The 17794-nt window shown below is 40.1% G+C and overlaps 1 protein-coding gene across 6 annotated transcripts in view; it reads left to right on the top strand.

Moving 5' to 3' along the window:
- The window catches only part of Filip1 (filamin A interacting protein 1), a 223602-nt gene that overhangs the window by 167587 nt on the left and 38221 nt on the right, over positions 1 to 17794 (top strand). For 5 of the 6 annotated variants that reach the window (XM_063226903.1, XM_063226900.1, XM_063226901.1 and 2 more), the window contains 2 exons: positions 3124 to 3297; positions 10137 to 10315. In XM_063226903.1, the coding sequence (XP_063082973.1) occupies positions 3124 to 3297; positions 10137 to 10315 (353 nt within the window). Of the gene's footprint in view, positions 1 to 2900; positions 3029 to 3123; positions 3298 to 10136; positions 10316 to 17794 lie in introns of those variants that run through there. The other variant, XM_063226904.1, reaches the window with a different exon arrangement.

The raw sequence follows: 17794 nt of genomic DNA, 5'->3' as shown, positions 1-17794 counted from the left end.
AGCTTTTTCAGCATCAGATATATGGAATAGAGCTTTCTACTAAACTATTTCTTTTGTTTCATTTATGTGAAATAGAAATAATATAGTATTTCTTCTTTCATTATAAAAGCACAACTGTTTCTTTTTATAAAATTAATTATGTATTCACTGTAAAAAGCTCATAAGATATATATCAACAAAAAGGAGAATAAAAATAGTCTTTAATCTCACTACCAAAGCTTTTATGTTTATCCTTTTGGTGTTTCAGAATTTTTTTCAATTAACAAAGTACCATATGATCAAATCTACTTTCTAAGCTTCTACAGTGATTTCTATTCTGAAGAATTTGAGTTCTATTTTTGTTCTGTTTTTACATACCCACTGTAATGTTTTTTAGAGAGCAGGGGAATAGAAATGTGAAGTATTTAAATTTCACTTTGAATCAGTATCTCAATTTATTAGACAAGTGGAAGTACATTATTTTGTATTATTTTATATTTCAATTTATTTTCACAAGACAGTACATTTTATGTCTTCCCTATAGGTCTTTGTAGTTGAGATGCTAAAATGTGCGTTTTAGAAAACATCACTTCCTGATTCAAAGACCAGGAAAAGACTGCAGTTTGTTATGGAGACTTCTGGCTGGGCAACCTTTTCTCATCACCATTTTTTCACTTTCAAATGTGATTCTAAAGTTTTCCTCCTCATGATTCCCTAAGTTAGTAAATTCTATTTCTTCCTTCAAGATGAAGTGGGCCAAAGCAAAAGACTGACTTCAGGTGTGAGCATGACACAAAGAAGAAAGGTTGTAGCACTATTCTGCACACAGTTAAAAAAAAAAAAATACTTGCAACAAAATGAAAAAGTTTAGAAAGGGTAATGCCACACATTTTCATTTCTGTTCAGTTTAGTTGTTATGTCTCTTAACCAATAAGTGTGTTAGTAATAAAATGCCCAAGACCGGGTTCTTCATAAGGAAAGGAAATGCATTCAGCTGACACTTTTGGAGGCTAGAAGTACCAAACTGGTTGGCCCACCAGCCTGGCCTTTTGTGAGTGCCCTGTTGGCTGTAGCATGGTATAGTGGGTGGCACTGTGGCAGAACACTATGTGAAGGGGAGGGAGTGAGCTGTCATAGGATGAGACAGGAGGCCACAGAGATCCAGGGACCAGCCTATTCTTTTGTACAGCTAGCTGTTTCAGAGACTAGGAAGGTCCTGGGAAACTACACCAATCTCTTCTGAGAGGATCGCCAATGACCTAATTACCTGTGTTAAATCTCAGATCTTTAAGATTCTACTACTTTCCATATCTGCAATGGGAACCCAGCTCCCAGCACATGAACCCTTGGGGAACACATGTGTACCTTGGGAGTGGGCTCAGTAATTTTAACCCTGGAATCATCTAGGACTTTTAAAAGGTACCAATGTATGAATCCTTCTGCCAGAGATTTGGATGTAGGTAGTCTAGCATGGTCTGGGCATTTGGATTTTATAAAATTCCTCAGGAGACTCCAGTGCAGCCAGTGTTGAGAACTATTTCTTTAGAAGATGTGTCTATGTTCACTTGTGTGAGCTGTGAACGTAGGAAGCCTTCCTTCCTTGAAGCCTTGAAGCCTTGTATAGTGATATACAAGTCTTGTGGCTTCTTCGGTGTAGGACCACTGTATACAGCAGGGAGCTATGCCTGCTCCCCTCTCACCAGGTATGCTGCACCCTGATTCAGGGCTGTGTCATCTGGATTAAGCAGTTACCTTTTGCTGAGACATCATGAAGTCAGTCCTCACTCTGAGACAATGCTTCTGTTCTTTCCTCTCCAAAGAGAACCATTGCCTTTCATTAACCTATTTTCTGATCTTAACAATATCACTACCATTCCATATCATAGTTCTTCAAAATTCATATTTTCCATTTTTGTCATGAAGTGAGCATGTGTATATGTGGCAGAGATGCTAAAATATGCAAATTCCAGTTCATCGTTGTTTCAGAAATAAATCGGTCTTTAGTCATCTGGACTTAGAATAATTTGGACATTAAAAATTCCATAAAAGTTGGAAACCTCAAGAAACATAAATTTCATATAGTCACACTGTAAATATAGTACTTGTGGTTGCTCTCTTGTTTAGGTAGCCATCATAATGATCCAGATTTATTGTTTCAAATCTACAGTTAGCATTAATACAGAGAAAACTAATCTACAGCCATAGACTAAAACTCTGACCCCAGCCAGTGTGTTCTTCAATGCAAGTTGGAATGAAGTCGGAATATGTAACCCATCCCCAGTGCTGGAAAAACAGCTCCAAGTGTCTGTCCAGATGGGAGTGTGTTCAGCAAATGTCAGCTCCATCATGACTAGAAACAGCATCACATCTAACCAGTAAAAAATACATCCAGATGTATGTGCATTATGTGATGAGGAAGAAAGATAACACCACGTAAAAACCCACAATCGCATGGTTTTCTTCAGAGCTTCAGCAAGATCTTAGTCGTGCTAAAAAATTAAACTAGCAGCCATAATCCCAACCTGACTCATATGGTAGCAGGCTGGATGCTAGAAGAGTGAAATTTCACCTTCAGCATGAATACATTAGATTATGAAGCACAGTGTGAGTTCATGGCCATGTGTTCTGTGTAAAATGAATGGTTTGATGAGAAACAGGAAATCACTAATAAAGGACATTTGTTAATTATACATGGAGTTATAGCTGGCTATAATTAACATGGAGCAATACACTGAAGGGAGCAGTATTTTCCTTTACACCAGATTTAGATAAAGCATTGAAATTATAAATAGAAATTAGAAGATTTTACATTGTCACTGATCTCGTGTGCACAGGAACAGATGAGGACTCCCAGGACCAGCTCCATCCCGGCCTCTCCCAAAACACTGCTACTCAGATCAAGCAATATCTGTGTGGTTAATATTAGTACAAACCCTTTTCGTATTTGCCTGCTTCCTAGCAACCTGAAGCAGACTATCTGCTTGCCAATCTGCTGTTGGTAAAAAATAACAGCAGAATACTCAGTGAATTTGCCAATAGCCCTAGAGAGGTGGGGATCAATTCAACAAGCTCCATGTCGATTTTGTGAGCTCAGTATTGATTTAGATGGCTAATTATCTTACCTTGCTGCACTTTCTACCACAGGCCAGAGAAGATGTGATCCATATGTTGAAGACGGAAAAAACCAAGCCTGAGGTTCTGGAAGCTCATTACGGATCTGCAGAGCCAGAGAAAGTGCTTCGGGTCCTGCATCGAGATGCCATTCTGGCCCAAGAGAAGTCCATAGGAGAAGATGTGTATGAGAAACCCATCTCAGAGGTAAAATATAATACCTACAAGTCTCCTTAGAAAGAAACAACGGAGAGATAGCTGCCTATTCATAATTTAACATTTTTGTCCAAAAGCAAATTTTTATGTTCTATTTCTGTAGCACTAAAATATAAACAATTGAAGGGTTATAATCCAGAGGTTTCAATGATAATTTCAGAAGCTTAAATAGGATTCAAATTTGGGATATATTTTTCCATTTGACTATGATAGTTATATGCTCTTGCAGTATATTCTTGTTTTACTCTCTAAGAAATAACATGTGCAAAAATTTGAAGCACGCATCAAACATGGAATTGTCAATTATTCTCATGATGGTTGTTTGCAATCAAATTGATTTTATTCTTTAAACTTATGGTTATAAATGTTAAAAAATGAACTTGATATCACTCTTTTCTGGTATCTTAAAGCCCGTCATATTTAAAAGGTTTTATATGAGTAACTATAATACAGTAATTGAGGAAAAATACCAATGAAACACTTAGGATAATCCTTTAAGGTGAAAAGAATTATGTTTGGGCAGTATCTGATCATATTAGGAACTGTGGACCGCTGTCATTAATTACCCATGCTGCCACATTTTAAAACTCTCATACTATAACAGTGCCAAATTAGGATACCAGTTTGTGGATCTGGTCATACTGATTCTTCAAATTCATAACAAAATGCAAAGCGGAAATATTAGTATTATGAATAAAAAATAATACAGAAATTAAAAATTGAATCACCCTTTTGTAAATTTAACCTTTAATTTACATCAAGTCTATGGAAAAACTCAACTGGACAGATCTGACAGAAGACCTCATTTTGATAGTATTCAACCCTGGATTGATGCTCCCGTAATTTTCCAATTTGTGCAACAAGGGTAAACTGGAGTTATGGTCTCATCTTTTTTAAAAAAAAAAAATGTTGAGATGATTATGTAGCAAAATGCAGTCAGCAGGATGGATCTGCTTCTGTGTCTGAAAGGGACCATTACTAGCTGTGCATGGCCTTATGCAAGTCACATAAACCTTTTAAAGTTTCAGATCCTTTATGTGTGAGGTGGAAGAAATCACTGTACATCTCACAGAGTTGTTCTAAGGATTAAATGGAGTGATGCCTACAAAGTTCATAACATAACGTATAGCACAAAATGCACTTCAAAAATATTAGCCATTAGTACAGTGTTTGCTAGGATTTAAAGATGATAATTGCCCATAGCCTTAATTGATTCTGAATGTGGAGAGATTTGAGGAGTAGAAAAGATGCATAGAGGTTAAAAAAAAAAAAAAAAACACCAAGATTATAACCTGAATTGGAGAACTCAATTTGGATAAATGGTCTCATTAGGGCTCCTTAATTCTTTTCTCCCATGGCTAGAGATTGAGATGGCTCCTGCAAAGGGAGAGGCAAGTCTAGAGCAGACATACTTAGCCTCCCTGGCTCCAGCCCAGCACGTTCTGTGGATGGCCTGCAGAGAGAAATTGCTAAACTACCTTCAGAAGGCGCGCCTGCCCAGCTATTCCTCCAATGGACTGCAAAGCAGAGCAGAAACATTCACTATTTGTTTTGAAACTGACCAGCTTCTTTGTTCTGGGCAAACGTTTTTGTTCCTTTCTCCTCTCAACAATCTGAAAGGTCTTTCTTCCCATTCAGTTGAAGTGAGTGAAGAGGGAGAGAGAAGAAGAGAGAGAAAGTCAGCATGGTGTCCAGTGCTACAAATGAAGGCTTGTCTTGTGAGAGAAATAGAAATGCTAGGGAGAAGGTTTTCTTTCACCAGCCACAGATTTCGGTATGAACAATCAAGCTCTCGTTATGCAGGAGCAGTCTGGCTTCTGGGGTCATGAAAAGGGAACCCCAATACATCAGTGCACCAGGAGGTTCCTGGGACCACAAGCAAGTAGTCTACCTCTTGCTCCTCAAAGCCATGTTGTACCTCAGGCCCCACCAAAGTCACTGATCATTATAATTTCCACACCAAATTAGGCCCAGCTAGGTTTTCCAATAGCATTCCCCGAAGGGTAAGCGGTGAATTCACCACAGTGAATCTTTTTCTCCCTGGGGAGAAACTAAGTAGCAAATATTAAATCCTTTCAACACTGTTATACACTGATGTCCAGAGCATCAGATCATAATTCTTAAGCAAAATTCCAAGAAAAACAAGTTTTGGTTTCCCACCTTCCAATATCTATTTCTGCTCAATCTCCACCAAACAGATCTCAACTGATTATCTGAAAACTGTTTTTTTCAGTAAAATAAGCTGGTCTCATTAGCACTTCATGGTTGCATTAATTTATCCTGAAGTGCCATATCCTTTTTTTTTCTTCAAGTAATCTGAAGGTTTATTAGGACACATGCAATTACCATAGTGCCAATTCATGCTCATACATTTAAATACAGCTAATAAAGTTCCCAGCTCCAAGATCAATTTATTTCAAGTAACGTTACGTGCCTTGACCTTAGCACCCAGTATAGGACAGGCCTATGTTACTCTTACCAAGAGCAAAGCAGGGATTTGGGCACCTTTGAGGAAAGGACAGAGAATGTCTTCAACTACAGTAGGGTCCTAGATAGTGGGGCAGGGTTCTTATCAAACAATGTTACCATCAAAAGGTCAGTGATGACAGGAAATGGTGTTCCCTGGGTCAGCTGGAGGGATCTGTTTGTGTGGACTACCTTGGCCTTCAGTGAGTGGCATTTCAAATGTACCTGTCTTTTTACAAAGTCTTGGGACTTATGGGGTGGCCTCCTCAAGGCATAGGTCTTATTTTAGGTGGTCTCCTTTTCCACTTGTATGTTTGAAACCACTTGAATCCTGGTTTTGTTTTGTTTTGTTTTGTTTTGTTTTCTTTTCTCATCTTCTATGCACAAGCTTAAGAAATTCATGTCTTTAAATAATGACTCCCTTGAAGCCTGTGTGACTTGGGCCTAGAGAGCAGTTAGGTAGTGCTTCCTCAGAACTAAGTGCCCTCTCTGATTTTGTTTGTTTTTGTTTTTGAAACAGAGTCTTGTACTGTAGTCTAAGCTGGTTTTAAACTTACAATGTAGCATGATTCTTCTGATTCAGCCTCCAATTGCACCAACACCTCTGGTAAGCCTTCCCTTAAATTTGAAATTTCCAGTCCTTGAGTGACAATTCTACTCAGGCAACAAATGTATTTCCTGCCGTTGAAATTGCTTCCTGTGGTAGGAAGGCTCGGCTGAGTTGTTTTTGTCTGTTTATTGTTGGCATTTTACCATTTTCTTCAGTTTCCCCCTTTCTCCATTCCTGTTTTGTGGATCTCAGAGGGATTTTAATTTATTTTCTTGCTTCTGCTTCCCTATGCTTTCAGGCCTGATATGTATTTTCAAATATGCCTCCAAGTTCTCAGTGTGTAGTCTCCCCCATGAGGCATGCAAGATCAAGGTGTTTGGAGTCAACCAAAACCATTTGCTTAACACCAATCGTATTTGCTTTTGTGTCCTTGTGGTGGACGCCCTTCATGAAGAGGCCGTCTCGTGTCACAGCACATCTGTGTTTAGAGTTGTCTGCTGTTTTCTTGGATTCCCTTTTATTTGCCTCCTCTTTCCTTCAAACCACCTGTACCAGAGTTTCTCGTTCCATGTTTAGGCCCTGAGCAATACCAGCACCTCTCCTCGCAATAGCTGATACCCTGGAATTCACCAAAGAATGCTTCACAGGTCATAGTCTCATCTTCCCAGATTGTATTTCTTAAAACTGCCTGTATTTTATATAAATGCTTTGAAAAGCTACCTTCATCCTCAAGGGAGGGGCCCCAGCTGATCTCATGAAAGACTCTAGAGATCTGCAACATGCTCCTCAGTTGTTTCCGGGGTCCTGACACCTCCTTCCTTGGGTTCACGCTGCTCTGTACTTGGCATCAGGCCTCCACGCTCTCTGGCTACCCATTCCGATTCAGCAGTGATTGAAAGACTTAGATCCATGTCCCTTTTGTTGAACTCTATCCTGTCTTTGAGGCTTTGTGTTTCCTCTTAAATTAATTTCTCTCCTCTTGAATTCCTCAATACTTCTCTGCAGGTAACAGAGCTTACACCATATCTTGAACCATGTTCCTTTTTTTACCTAAACATACTGAAATTATTTCCCATCTCCAGTCCTTGCACTGCTCTGACAACTTGATTCCTTAGAATACGATTTCCAGGTACACTCTTTCCTTAGTAAAATTTTGGCCTTTAGCTTTATGATGATCTCATTGAATTTTCCTTCTACTGCTATCCAAGTGGACATTATCCTTCCAAAGTAATCGATGCCCATCCCATTTTCATTGTTCATTAATAAAAGCCACTCCTCTGTGCTGGGCTGCAGGTTGGATCTGTGGGCCAAAAGCCAGATACACAGTATATATGATTCATGAACCTCTTTCTGGTCCTAAGTTATGGTAGATGGTCTTCAGTGTCTCTGGATGAGCCACAGAGTCAACAAAGATAGATCACCTTGTTCTCACTTAGGAGCTTGATGTATGAGTAGTTCCAAATAAAATAGCAAGAAATAGTATCTGGCATGGCTGATCCACTGCTACCAGTGTAAGTTCTTATATGCAACGAAATGCTAAATCCTTCGCTAATGCCTGCACAGTTTAAAGTTTGGATCTGAGTTCTGTTTGAGAAATACGCTGTCTGCCCCACTGTCTCAGCAATGTAGGCGCTGAGACAGAAAATGACCTAATAATGTAATTCTGCTTGGGCCAAGTCGTGCTGGTGCCGGTCCAGACTGCATCCTCCACACAGCAACCTGCTTCAGGGGCCTCTCCCAGGACCACAGCTGCTGGGAATGCAGTGTCGTGGCCCAAGTGGACTCTGCGAGGCTGAGGCTGCCTCCCACAACTCCATCAGTCTCTTTGGATTTCTCAGCCAACTGTCCAATTAACAATGCCGCCATCTTCCCTGCACAATTCCTTGATAGGCTGAGAGATGCTGGGAAAAGCTGGGTCCTTGAGAGTACAATGTGTGGGCTGAGCTGCACGTTCCAAGTTCCCTACTCCAGTGACTCCCCTTCCTTAGGGAGGAGGAGGGGAGGGTGCCAAACAGGCAGCAAGTGGTCTCCAGATTCTTCCGAGAACACAGGGTCCTATTTCATGATGATGTAGGTGGATCAAAAGCGGGGGAAACTGCTCTTTCTCCATGTTCATAATGATGATGCTCCAGCAAGACTAGATAAATTTCTTAAAAATGGTAAATATCTCATTTGTAGAAAGCTTGGGAGTGTTTCTGAGAACAGTTTGCAATAAGGAGCTATTCCAATGGGAAATTTCTTGTACAGATTATATAAACAAAACTATCAGAAGATAGGAAAATATACCAAACTCTAATGATTTTAGATATCATCAGCTTCCAGTTAATGTGGGTTTCTTTGCCAGTCACCATCTAGTCTCTGTTCCTAAACAAGGGCAGTAGAGATCTGGGAAGAAGGTACTGAGGATGGGGACAGCCTATGTTTAATTTTGGCCCCCAGAAGTGATCCATTTGCATTTAGCATATAAAAATTCAGAGAAAAGGTCCAATCATGTTTCTTTGTTTCTTTGCTTTCTTTCTTTCTTTCTTTCTTTCTTTCTTTCTTTCTTTCTTTCTTTCTTTCTTTCCTTCTTTCGTCTCTCTTTTTGAGATAGGGTCTCACTATGCACTTCAGGCTGGCCTTGAGCTCACTTTGTACCCAGTCTGGTCTCAAACTTGCAGTGATCCTCCTGCTTTAGCCTCCCATGTGCTGGGGTTACAGGCATGCCACCATTCCTGGCTCAAATCCTTCTTATAACCGAAAGGCAACTGCAGAAATCTAAGGAGGGACAGATCTGGTATGGACACCAGGTCTTAGGGGTTTGGCTGTTGGTTCGAGTGAGGATTTAAATACATCCGTTGGTACTACAGCAACAGTAGGTAGTGGTGCGAGGGTGGATTTCTCTCTGCAAGGAACATTTGACAGTGTCAGAATGGGGACAGTCACACCTGGAGGTGGTGATACTGTCACCTAGTGGAAAGGCGGAGGATACTCTAACTGTTCTCCAATGAAGTATCTAAATAATCTAACCTAAAGTATCCTGGTTAGCTACATTACCTCAATTATTTATCCTGATAGTTATTGAGATCACTAATTAGATTATTAATTTATATTATGAATAATATGAATAACATAGCCTCAGTAGTACCAAAAATGACAAAGCCTAGTCCGATTAAGATTTGGCCCAATTCAGTAAGTATTTAGTGAACACTTACTTTGTTCCAGGGACTGTGCTAGCACAGTGCCAGGCACTAAAAAGATGATCAAAGCCGGATTCCTTAAAGGTCTGACACCCTGGCCAAAGAAAATGAAACAAACAATTCTGTAATAGTATTTGATAGACTTCTTATAGAGATACATACTTTGTACGAGTTCTAAAGCCCTCTTGAAAAAAGAGGACTTTGGATCCCTCATCTGCTTTCCTAGAAAAGCATATAGTTGCAAGCTTGGAAAAAAAGATTATGATGATGATACTTACTGCCAAAGGAGAAGCTTGAGATCTTAATCTTTCTGAGATGAAGAGGAATGCTTGTCAGTTTCTTTCTTTGTGCTATCTCATTAAAACTATGGAGGAGTTTGTTCTCCTGAAAGATTACCAGTGACGCATGTATTTACAGGATCTGAAGGGAGGAAGGGAAGATGCAGCACTATTGTGGCTAGTTTATGAGGTCAGTTGACATACAGAAAGGGCAGGGGTGGTGGACACGAGGAGAATACCGTGTTCAGTGATCTCCTCCCAGGCGATCCGTCACCAGACAAAAAAATGTAAACCAGCTCTCTGGAGTCCTAGGTCAGTGAAATAAAATATCACACCTCCCCGTCTTTGCTTCCTTAGCTGGACAGGCTTGAGGAGAAGCAGAAGGAGACGTACCGACGCATGCTGGAGCAGCTGCTGCTGGCAGAGAAGTGCCACCGTCGCACAGTGTATGAGCTGGAGACTGAGAAGCACAAGCACTCTGACTACATGAGCAAAAGCGACGACTTCACCAACCTGCTGGAGCGGGAGCGGGAGAGGTAACACGTGGGCGCCCGCCCTGTCTGTCCCCTCACAGGACAGGCCCAGCCCGATTCCTCTTTCTGAGTGCTGGTGACATAGACGGGAAGACCTACTTTTACCCGTGCTTATCATACAAATGTGTTCAGGGTGCACGCGAGTGGGTGTCACATTTCCACAAAGGTGTTCCATAAAACTGGGAAGCAACCCAGGGAGCTTGTATGTGAGCTTGGTCGATAACATCTGTACATTTGAAAACTGTCCCTATAGATTGCCTTCGACCGGAAAGAATTTGCTTTTTCTCTTTGGGGTTGAAATCTGCTTTTGAGGAATTCTTAACTGTAGCCATCATATGTTAACTCCACAGTATTTATGCTTCATATTTGTGTAGAAAAGTCTCAGTGTTTGGTTTGGTATAAATGACTTGATGACTATTCGGCCTGCTTAACTTTTTAAAAGCCACATACCTTGTAAAACTCTCCATATAAAAACAACCGCAAACCAAATAAAAACCAAATCTATGTTGCCTCTAAGCCCATTCTCACACCCAAATTGCCACATAGGAAGCAGAGACCTCCAATGAAAAGCTTTGTAATGAACTTTTCTACCATCTTTTGAATTGCTCCCTGAATAGTTATGCCTGTGACTTCCACAGTCTTTGAAACCAAAGCTGTTGAACTCTGATGACTTGAGTTATCAGCATCTCTGCTTTTGTGTCTGGGGCTTATAACCAAGAGCCCCTGGCAACATCTTTATCTGTTCTAGCTTTACCATTTGTTTAGTTACCAAAACAGAGATTTGGTTTTCTTCAGTTAGTTTAGTAGTAGAAAGAAGCTTTTATCATAAATTAAACAGTGAAACAGAATGAGTTGTATGTTAAATGCTTTTTCTACAAAAAAATTATTGGTATTGCTTACTTGCACGTGTGTTGTTGGATTTGACACAGGAAAAATGAAACAAAGAATACTCAGTGAAGTGTTATGTGTGATCTACCAAGTGGCTGTCTTACTGCCTCACCACATTCTAATGCAGGACATTGTACCAGCTGACTATTATACTAAGAAAAATAAAGGAGGGAAGGGAAGGAGAGAAGAAGGAATGAAGGAAAAGAAGAAAGGAAGGAAGAAAGGAAAGAATGAAGGAAGGAAGGAAGGAAGGAAGGAAGGAAGGAAGGAAGGAAGGGAGAAAGGAAAATAAACAAGTATTAACATTACTTATCTGTGCTTAAGCTCCTTTAAGTTAAGTTGACCAGCCTCATGTTTGAACAAATAGATGAAAATCTGGTTTGACATTTCTGGGTAACCAATCAGAATAAATCCCACTCCTTAAATCTGTCAGAACTTTCAACCTTAAGCTACAGATACAGCAAACAAGGTTCCTAAGACAATAAAAATTGTACGTATCTACCATGATCATCTAGTTTGTTGTCCTGCATTGGAATGTGGTCAGGTAAAGGAGTAGCAATTGGTTTGAGAGTGACTTTTTAAAATTCTGAAATTAGATAATGTTAAAGAGCACTGTGAGAATTATTTTTATCACTTTGTAAGCCATTTTATTCAGAGATAGGTATCAGTCTTTACTACAGTTTCCTACCATGCTGCATTCCAGAGGTAGCGCTGTCCAGGTGGAGCAGGTTTTGGTGATGCATGGGTGGTACACCCCTGAACCCTCTTTCTTTGTTCTTTTTTCACCATTTTTTGTGCCCTCTAAGAGAAACTGCAGTAACAACACCTGATAGAGACCTGTAACAGTTCAGAGTACCATTATGGTCATGATCCAGTATGCCCATCGCAGATACATTTATTTACTAGTCTCATGTTTGTCAGCTCTCGATGAACAATTCCAGTTGTTTCCTTCCTTTTTGGGGAAGTGTTTGATTTCACCTAAACTGCAGCAACCTCTCCTGAGCAAAGTTCTATACAGAAAGGAGTAAAAATCATAATGTAAATTTTATTTTTAAAAATTCATCTTACCAGGCTTTTAATATTTTGAGTAGCATCACTGGTATGTATCATCAAGCTTTTACGTTTTAGCTGAGAATTTAGCGGAGAGCTCTGACTCTTACTTAGCTGTTAAAGTACTTTAAAGTTTAGTATTTTTTTTAGGGGAGGATGTTTTCCCTCAGGTCAGTACTTGACTAAGCACCCAGGACACCCGTGGGCACACTCAGACATTTCACTCTACACTTAACACCCTCTGGAGGACCTGGGTATCTTGCAGGGCCTCTCTGAGGCTCCTTTGCAATCTGAGGCTTCTATGTTAACTCCGACGCCCCACCCCCAGCTCCTGGGCAGTGCAGACTTTGAGATTTTTCTCACAGGTCAGGCCTGGGGTTCCACTGCCCTTTGGAAACTGCCTGCTAAATCTGCTTTGGGTTAAATCCTCTTTTTGAAGTAAGCAGTCATAATGAAATCTGCTCATAAGAGTTGACAAGATGCTGACCCTGAGGCCATTGTGGCCAGGCACCTGTAAAGAAGGCTGGGCTGCAGCTGGGAAAGACATGGTGTCTCTGAGCCCAAGGGGGAGTCTTTGCTTTGCACTCTTTCTGTTCTTCTGAAAAGCTCCTGTTGTGAGCAAAGCTAGAGCCAAGAATGTTGCTTGGAAACCATTTCCTTTAGGTTCTCCAGTGAGATGGGAGGAAAGGACGAAGGGCGCCTAAGCCAAGCCCAAGTGGTCTTCTCCTCACTGCCCTGGCTTGTTTGCCCAGGGCCCAAAGCCATGTGTGTGACTCTGCAGCTGTCTCCACCTCTGACAGGGCTTGGATGTGGTGAAAGAGCATTGCATGGGTTCCTCAGAGCAAGGACTCTGGCACCAGCAGCATCTGAGCTCTAGCAGCCATCGTGGTCCTACTCAGGAAGGGCTTCTCATGTTCTCTAGAAAAAAAAAAGAGGACGAAAAGGGGCCCCGGCTTACAGGATCACTGAGGGTTTTGATAAGCACTCCAGATTCCAGCCTTTGCATAAACAGAAGCCGAGACTCCTGCGTTACCAAAGACTTCTGAGAGCACCCCTTCCAAGTCCCTCAGTGGCCTGGGGGAGACCACGAAGCCCAAGCCATTCCAAAGCTCCACCAGGATCACCAAGAGTGGGTTCTCAGGCTCATCCTTTCTTTAAATGAGTACTTCGTGGAAAGTAGCTTGTGTTATGTGGGGGTGGGAGTGGTGTGCGGTGCTGTGCCATGAAGTTCTTCTGTCCAAACCATGAAATAGGCTCTGGAAGGCAAGATGGTGGTGGCTGTGGAGATGTTGACACAGAGACAGGTATTAGGACAGTGACGTCTCTGCGCCAGCAGGCAGAAGTTCAACACAGCTGTCTGCAGGAGGGAGAAGCCTGGGGATTCGCTCTGAAGCTGCCTTTGAGTGGCATATCCAGTGTTTTATTCAGGTTTTATTTAACTGGGAATGGTACCAGGAGGCTGATATTGCCGAGGGGAAGTTAAATGATCTCCCTGGCCACCTCCTTGTTATTGTCACTGACATTATTCTGTAAGATTCAGAAATTAGTTTTCGCGCTTTGAAAGTTCATAAATTCATCTTGCATAAAAGCTCTAGAGATTAGGAACCAAAAATGGACAATGTATTGCTCTGAGCTTTTGTCACTGTAAGTCACTAGATTATCATCATCAATTTCTGCCATCATGTACTGCATACTTATTTTTACAAATAATCGTAGTCCCAAATTGAAAAGAAGCAGTATGAAAAATGTATGGTTTAATCAGCATGCCAATAATAAGTATGAAAATGTCATTTATTCATTAATTAATATTTACTGGATAAAGTTCTCTTGTCTAAATGCTATATTCTGTTTGGTTCATATTTCAAGGGAACTTGAGCTTTAAAAGCACAATTCTGAGCAAATGAGATCACTTCCAGTGTTTGTACTTTATTCCCTGTCTGAGCTGCAAGACTTGCGATTTTAATCTGCAGCTTCACTTGGGCTGCTCCAACAATGCCAAAATAGAGAGCACACAGTTACATCAAAACATGGGCTGACTTACAGAATTATTTGGGAGGGATGTGTGTGTGTGTGTGTGTGTGTGTGTGTGTAAATGGTGTTGGGGGAGGCTGTCTATGTCTATCACTGTAAATACAGATTGTAAAGCCTTTGGATTTTATAGGCTCAGTGAGGACTCCATAAATAATGACATCATCATGTAATATTGCAGCAAGGCTTCCAAGTGTAAGTTCATTTTTTGTTGTTTGTTTAAGAACAAATCAGTATCTTGGGAGAAATTCTTTAACCTCTGCAAAGAAACTGGAGGAGCCTGGGGCTGAGCAGAAGGGAAGCCTTCAAGGTTCCCCTGGGTGCCGTGCCTGTATGTCAGTATGAGGGGGCCGAGCATGTGCCTGGTGATCCATGGGCCTCTGTGCCATGATGCACTTGAGTGAGCTTAGCCAGAATTAGCTGCGATAGAGTTTTCTGTCTCCTAGTAGAATGAGAGCTCATAATAGAAATTATAGAAATATAGAAAAATTAAGAAAATTATATTTTACAAATGAGTTTGAGGCCTGCAATTAGTACTCCCTTGTCTTAGTCATTTTTTTGTTTTTGTTCCGAGCCAAAATGATTGGCACCTACAATTTAAAGGAGAGGTTTATTTGTCTTAATGGTTTTAGTCCATAGTTGGTTGGCTTCCAAGGTAGAAAGAGCATGGTAGAAGATGGGGGACAACTGCTCATTGCATAGCAGCCAGGAAGTAGAGAGAGAAAGGAAAAGCTCGGGACAAGAATATACCCTTCTATGTCACCCCCACTCCAGTGACCCACCTCCAACCAAACGCCATGTCTTCATATACACATTCAGCTCCACTGATGAATATAGTACTTCCATGATCCAGTCATCTGCCACACACATGAAACTCTTGGGGGGGGGCATTTCAGGTCTAAACCATAACACTCATGCATTAGTAAAGTAATCCATACATGTGCTAAGGAGCAATAGTGTGGCTTGGTGGCCCGTTTAGTACTGATGGTAACTTACAAAGGCCTTGCAATCCTTACAGTGGTCCCACCCTGGGTTGTTTGGGCTCCAGGAGACCAAACCCTCTCAGACTCTACAGCACAGAGACAGTGCTTCTCTCAATCTTCCAAATTTCATTTGGAACTCAGATAGCTGTGACTTCAAATCTGGACTCTGCTATTTATCAGTCTGTGATCTTGTATAAGCTATCTAGCTTCTCTCCTCCTGTTTTTTCTTCTTTGGAATGGGATAACTGAGTGTCTACCTCATAGAGTTGTGTTCATTAGGTAATGAATATACAGTCCCTTCTGCAAGGCCTATCACTTCCAAAAGTGATCAGTTTTTCTGCTCCCTGTGTATAAGACACTTGGAGGTAAGTTTCACTAAGTCATAATTTATACTTTATCAAAAAGCCATTCTGGAAACAATGCAAAGTTTTGGAAAAGTAAACTTTTGTTGTTTGGGAGTTAACTGTTTTTATAATTAATTGTAAATAGACTCAGAAAAACTGAAAACCTACTATAAATACTTAGAGAAGGCAATAAAATGAGTTGCAAGGTACAAATCTGCATAGACTCAGTATTCAAAACCAGTAGTTTTCATGTTTTTAAACAATAAAATAATGCAAATTGTATTAGATATAAGCTATCTGGAATAAATTAAGAATATGAAAGATTGCCAGGCGATCTGTATAGTGAAGCATCTATGAAGGATCTACATAAAGAAACATTTTTTGTTTTTGTTGTTTTCAAGTAGGATCTCACTACGCAGTTCAGGCTAACTTTGGACTCACTGTGTAACCCAGCCCTTAAATTCACAGAAATCAGGGCTGGGGGTTTAGCTCAGTGGTGTAAGTGCCTGCCTTGCAAGCAGGCAGTCGTGAGTTCGATCCCTGGTACTGATAAAAATGAAAAGGACACCCCCCCCCCAAAAAAAATCACAGAAATCCTTTTGCCTCTGCCTGCTAAGTGCTGGGATTACAGCATGCACCACCATATCTCTGGTAGGTCTACACAGAGAGAGCAAAAAGGACAGCAATCAAAGCATCATCTTGCATGATGCAGGAATAACTGACCAGAATCTTCCAGTTAGGGTCATTTCCCTCTGCTCTGATCTGGTTTCTATTATCTTAGGAGAACCGTTTTAGAACAGGTTTATTTTATGTCAGGGGAAGTTTCCAAATGACAGATAAATCCTACATAGTAAAAAAAAAATTATATTTGAGGAGCAAGACATAATTATAAAATATATAGCTGGAAAATGATAGCTTACTTTTTAAAAAACAATATTAAGACTTTTAGACACATAAAATTTTATAGAAGTAAAATATATGGAAATGATAAGCATCCTTTGGAAGAGAAACAGCTGTACTAATTTTGCTGAGATCATAAATTTACTGAAATATTTTTGTAACTTCTTATATTTAAAAAGTTAATATATTAAAAAGAAGTGACGGGAGATATTTTATATCTGAAAGCATAAAAGATTAAAACTCATCTTGGACTGACTTATTAGAATAACTTGGAGAAAAACCTTCTTTTTCCAATAGCTGTATTAAACAAACTTCTTTAAATGAGGGGAAAAAAACTAGTCTGAATAGCTACATTTAAGTCTACAAAGTTAAGGCATATTAAGGGCATGTACTTTTCACTGACATTTATTATACTATTTAGTGGATTCCAGACCCAAATTCATTTATTTAGAGTCCCATATAGGTTTACCGTGTATGAGATGAAAAAGTTGATTGAGAGTGATATGGTAAATATACACAAATGAAAATTCAAGCTTTTTTTCACTGTAATCAGAGAGCCATCAAAAGTTAGAGTTAGGCTTTAAGAAACACATGATGAAAATCATCTGGAAATAACAATACAGCTAGCATAACCTCTTAGCCTGCACATGTGATACACAACACTTGGCAGTGACAGATTTTTTTTAATGGTTTGTGATCTATGAATACACTGAACTATCACTTGTAATCCAGTCAATTGTAATGCCAGACAAGTGATCAATTCTGACAATTTTTTTTGTAGTGGGTGGGTCAGATGATGCAAAACCAAAGTCTCCTCTAGTTTTTATGTCTTTTAATAAACTGAAGATTACAGAGTTGTATAAATTCCAGAGAGAACCAATGAATCTGGGTTTCAATAGAAACCATTAATGATGAAAATTTCCAACAACTGAGTGAGAATTTTTTAACTCAACTTCAAAGTAGTTGAGTTGAGTTTCAAATTGAGTTAATTTCAACACTGTGCACACAACACTACATTGAAAAGCAGTAAGTGAGTTATTCACTGGAATGAGAAACTCTGGGAATGCTGTTCTCAGTTGGCAGGCACTTATCACCACAATAAATACTGGATAAATATTTTTGCACAAAGTCATTCAGCAAGGAATGGTTAAGAAAGGGAAACACTGGGAAAATGTATTGCCCCAGAGTGAAGAACTATGTTACTTTTATATATCATTTTTTTCCTGAGTGAAAGAAGGTATTCGGATTAGCATTACACGTCCTGGACTCCCAGAGAGGAGGCTGGAATG

Source organism: Cavia porcellus, unplaced genomic scaffold (genome assembly GCF_034190915.1).
Source record: "Cavia porcellus strain 051 isolate PalLab524CR breed Dunkin Hartley unplaced genomic scaffold, mCavPor4.1 scaffold_16, whole genome shotgun sequence".
NCBI classification, from domain to species: Eukaryota; Metazoa; Chordata; class Mammalia; order Rodentia; family Caviidae; genus Cavia; species Cavia porcellus.
Note: the sequence above shows the minus strand (reverse complement) of the source record. Positions and strands in the feature narration are given on the sequence as shown.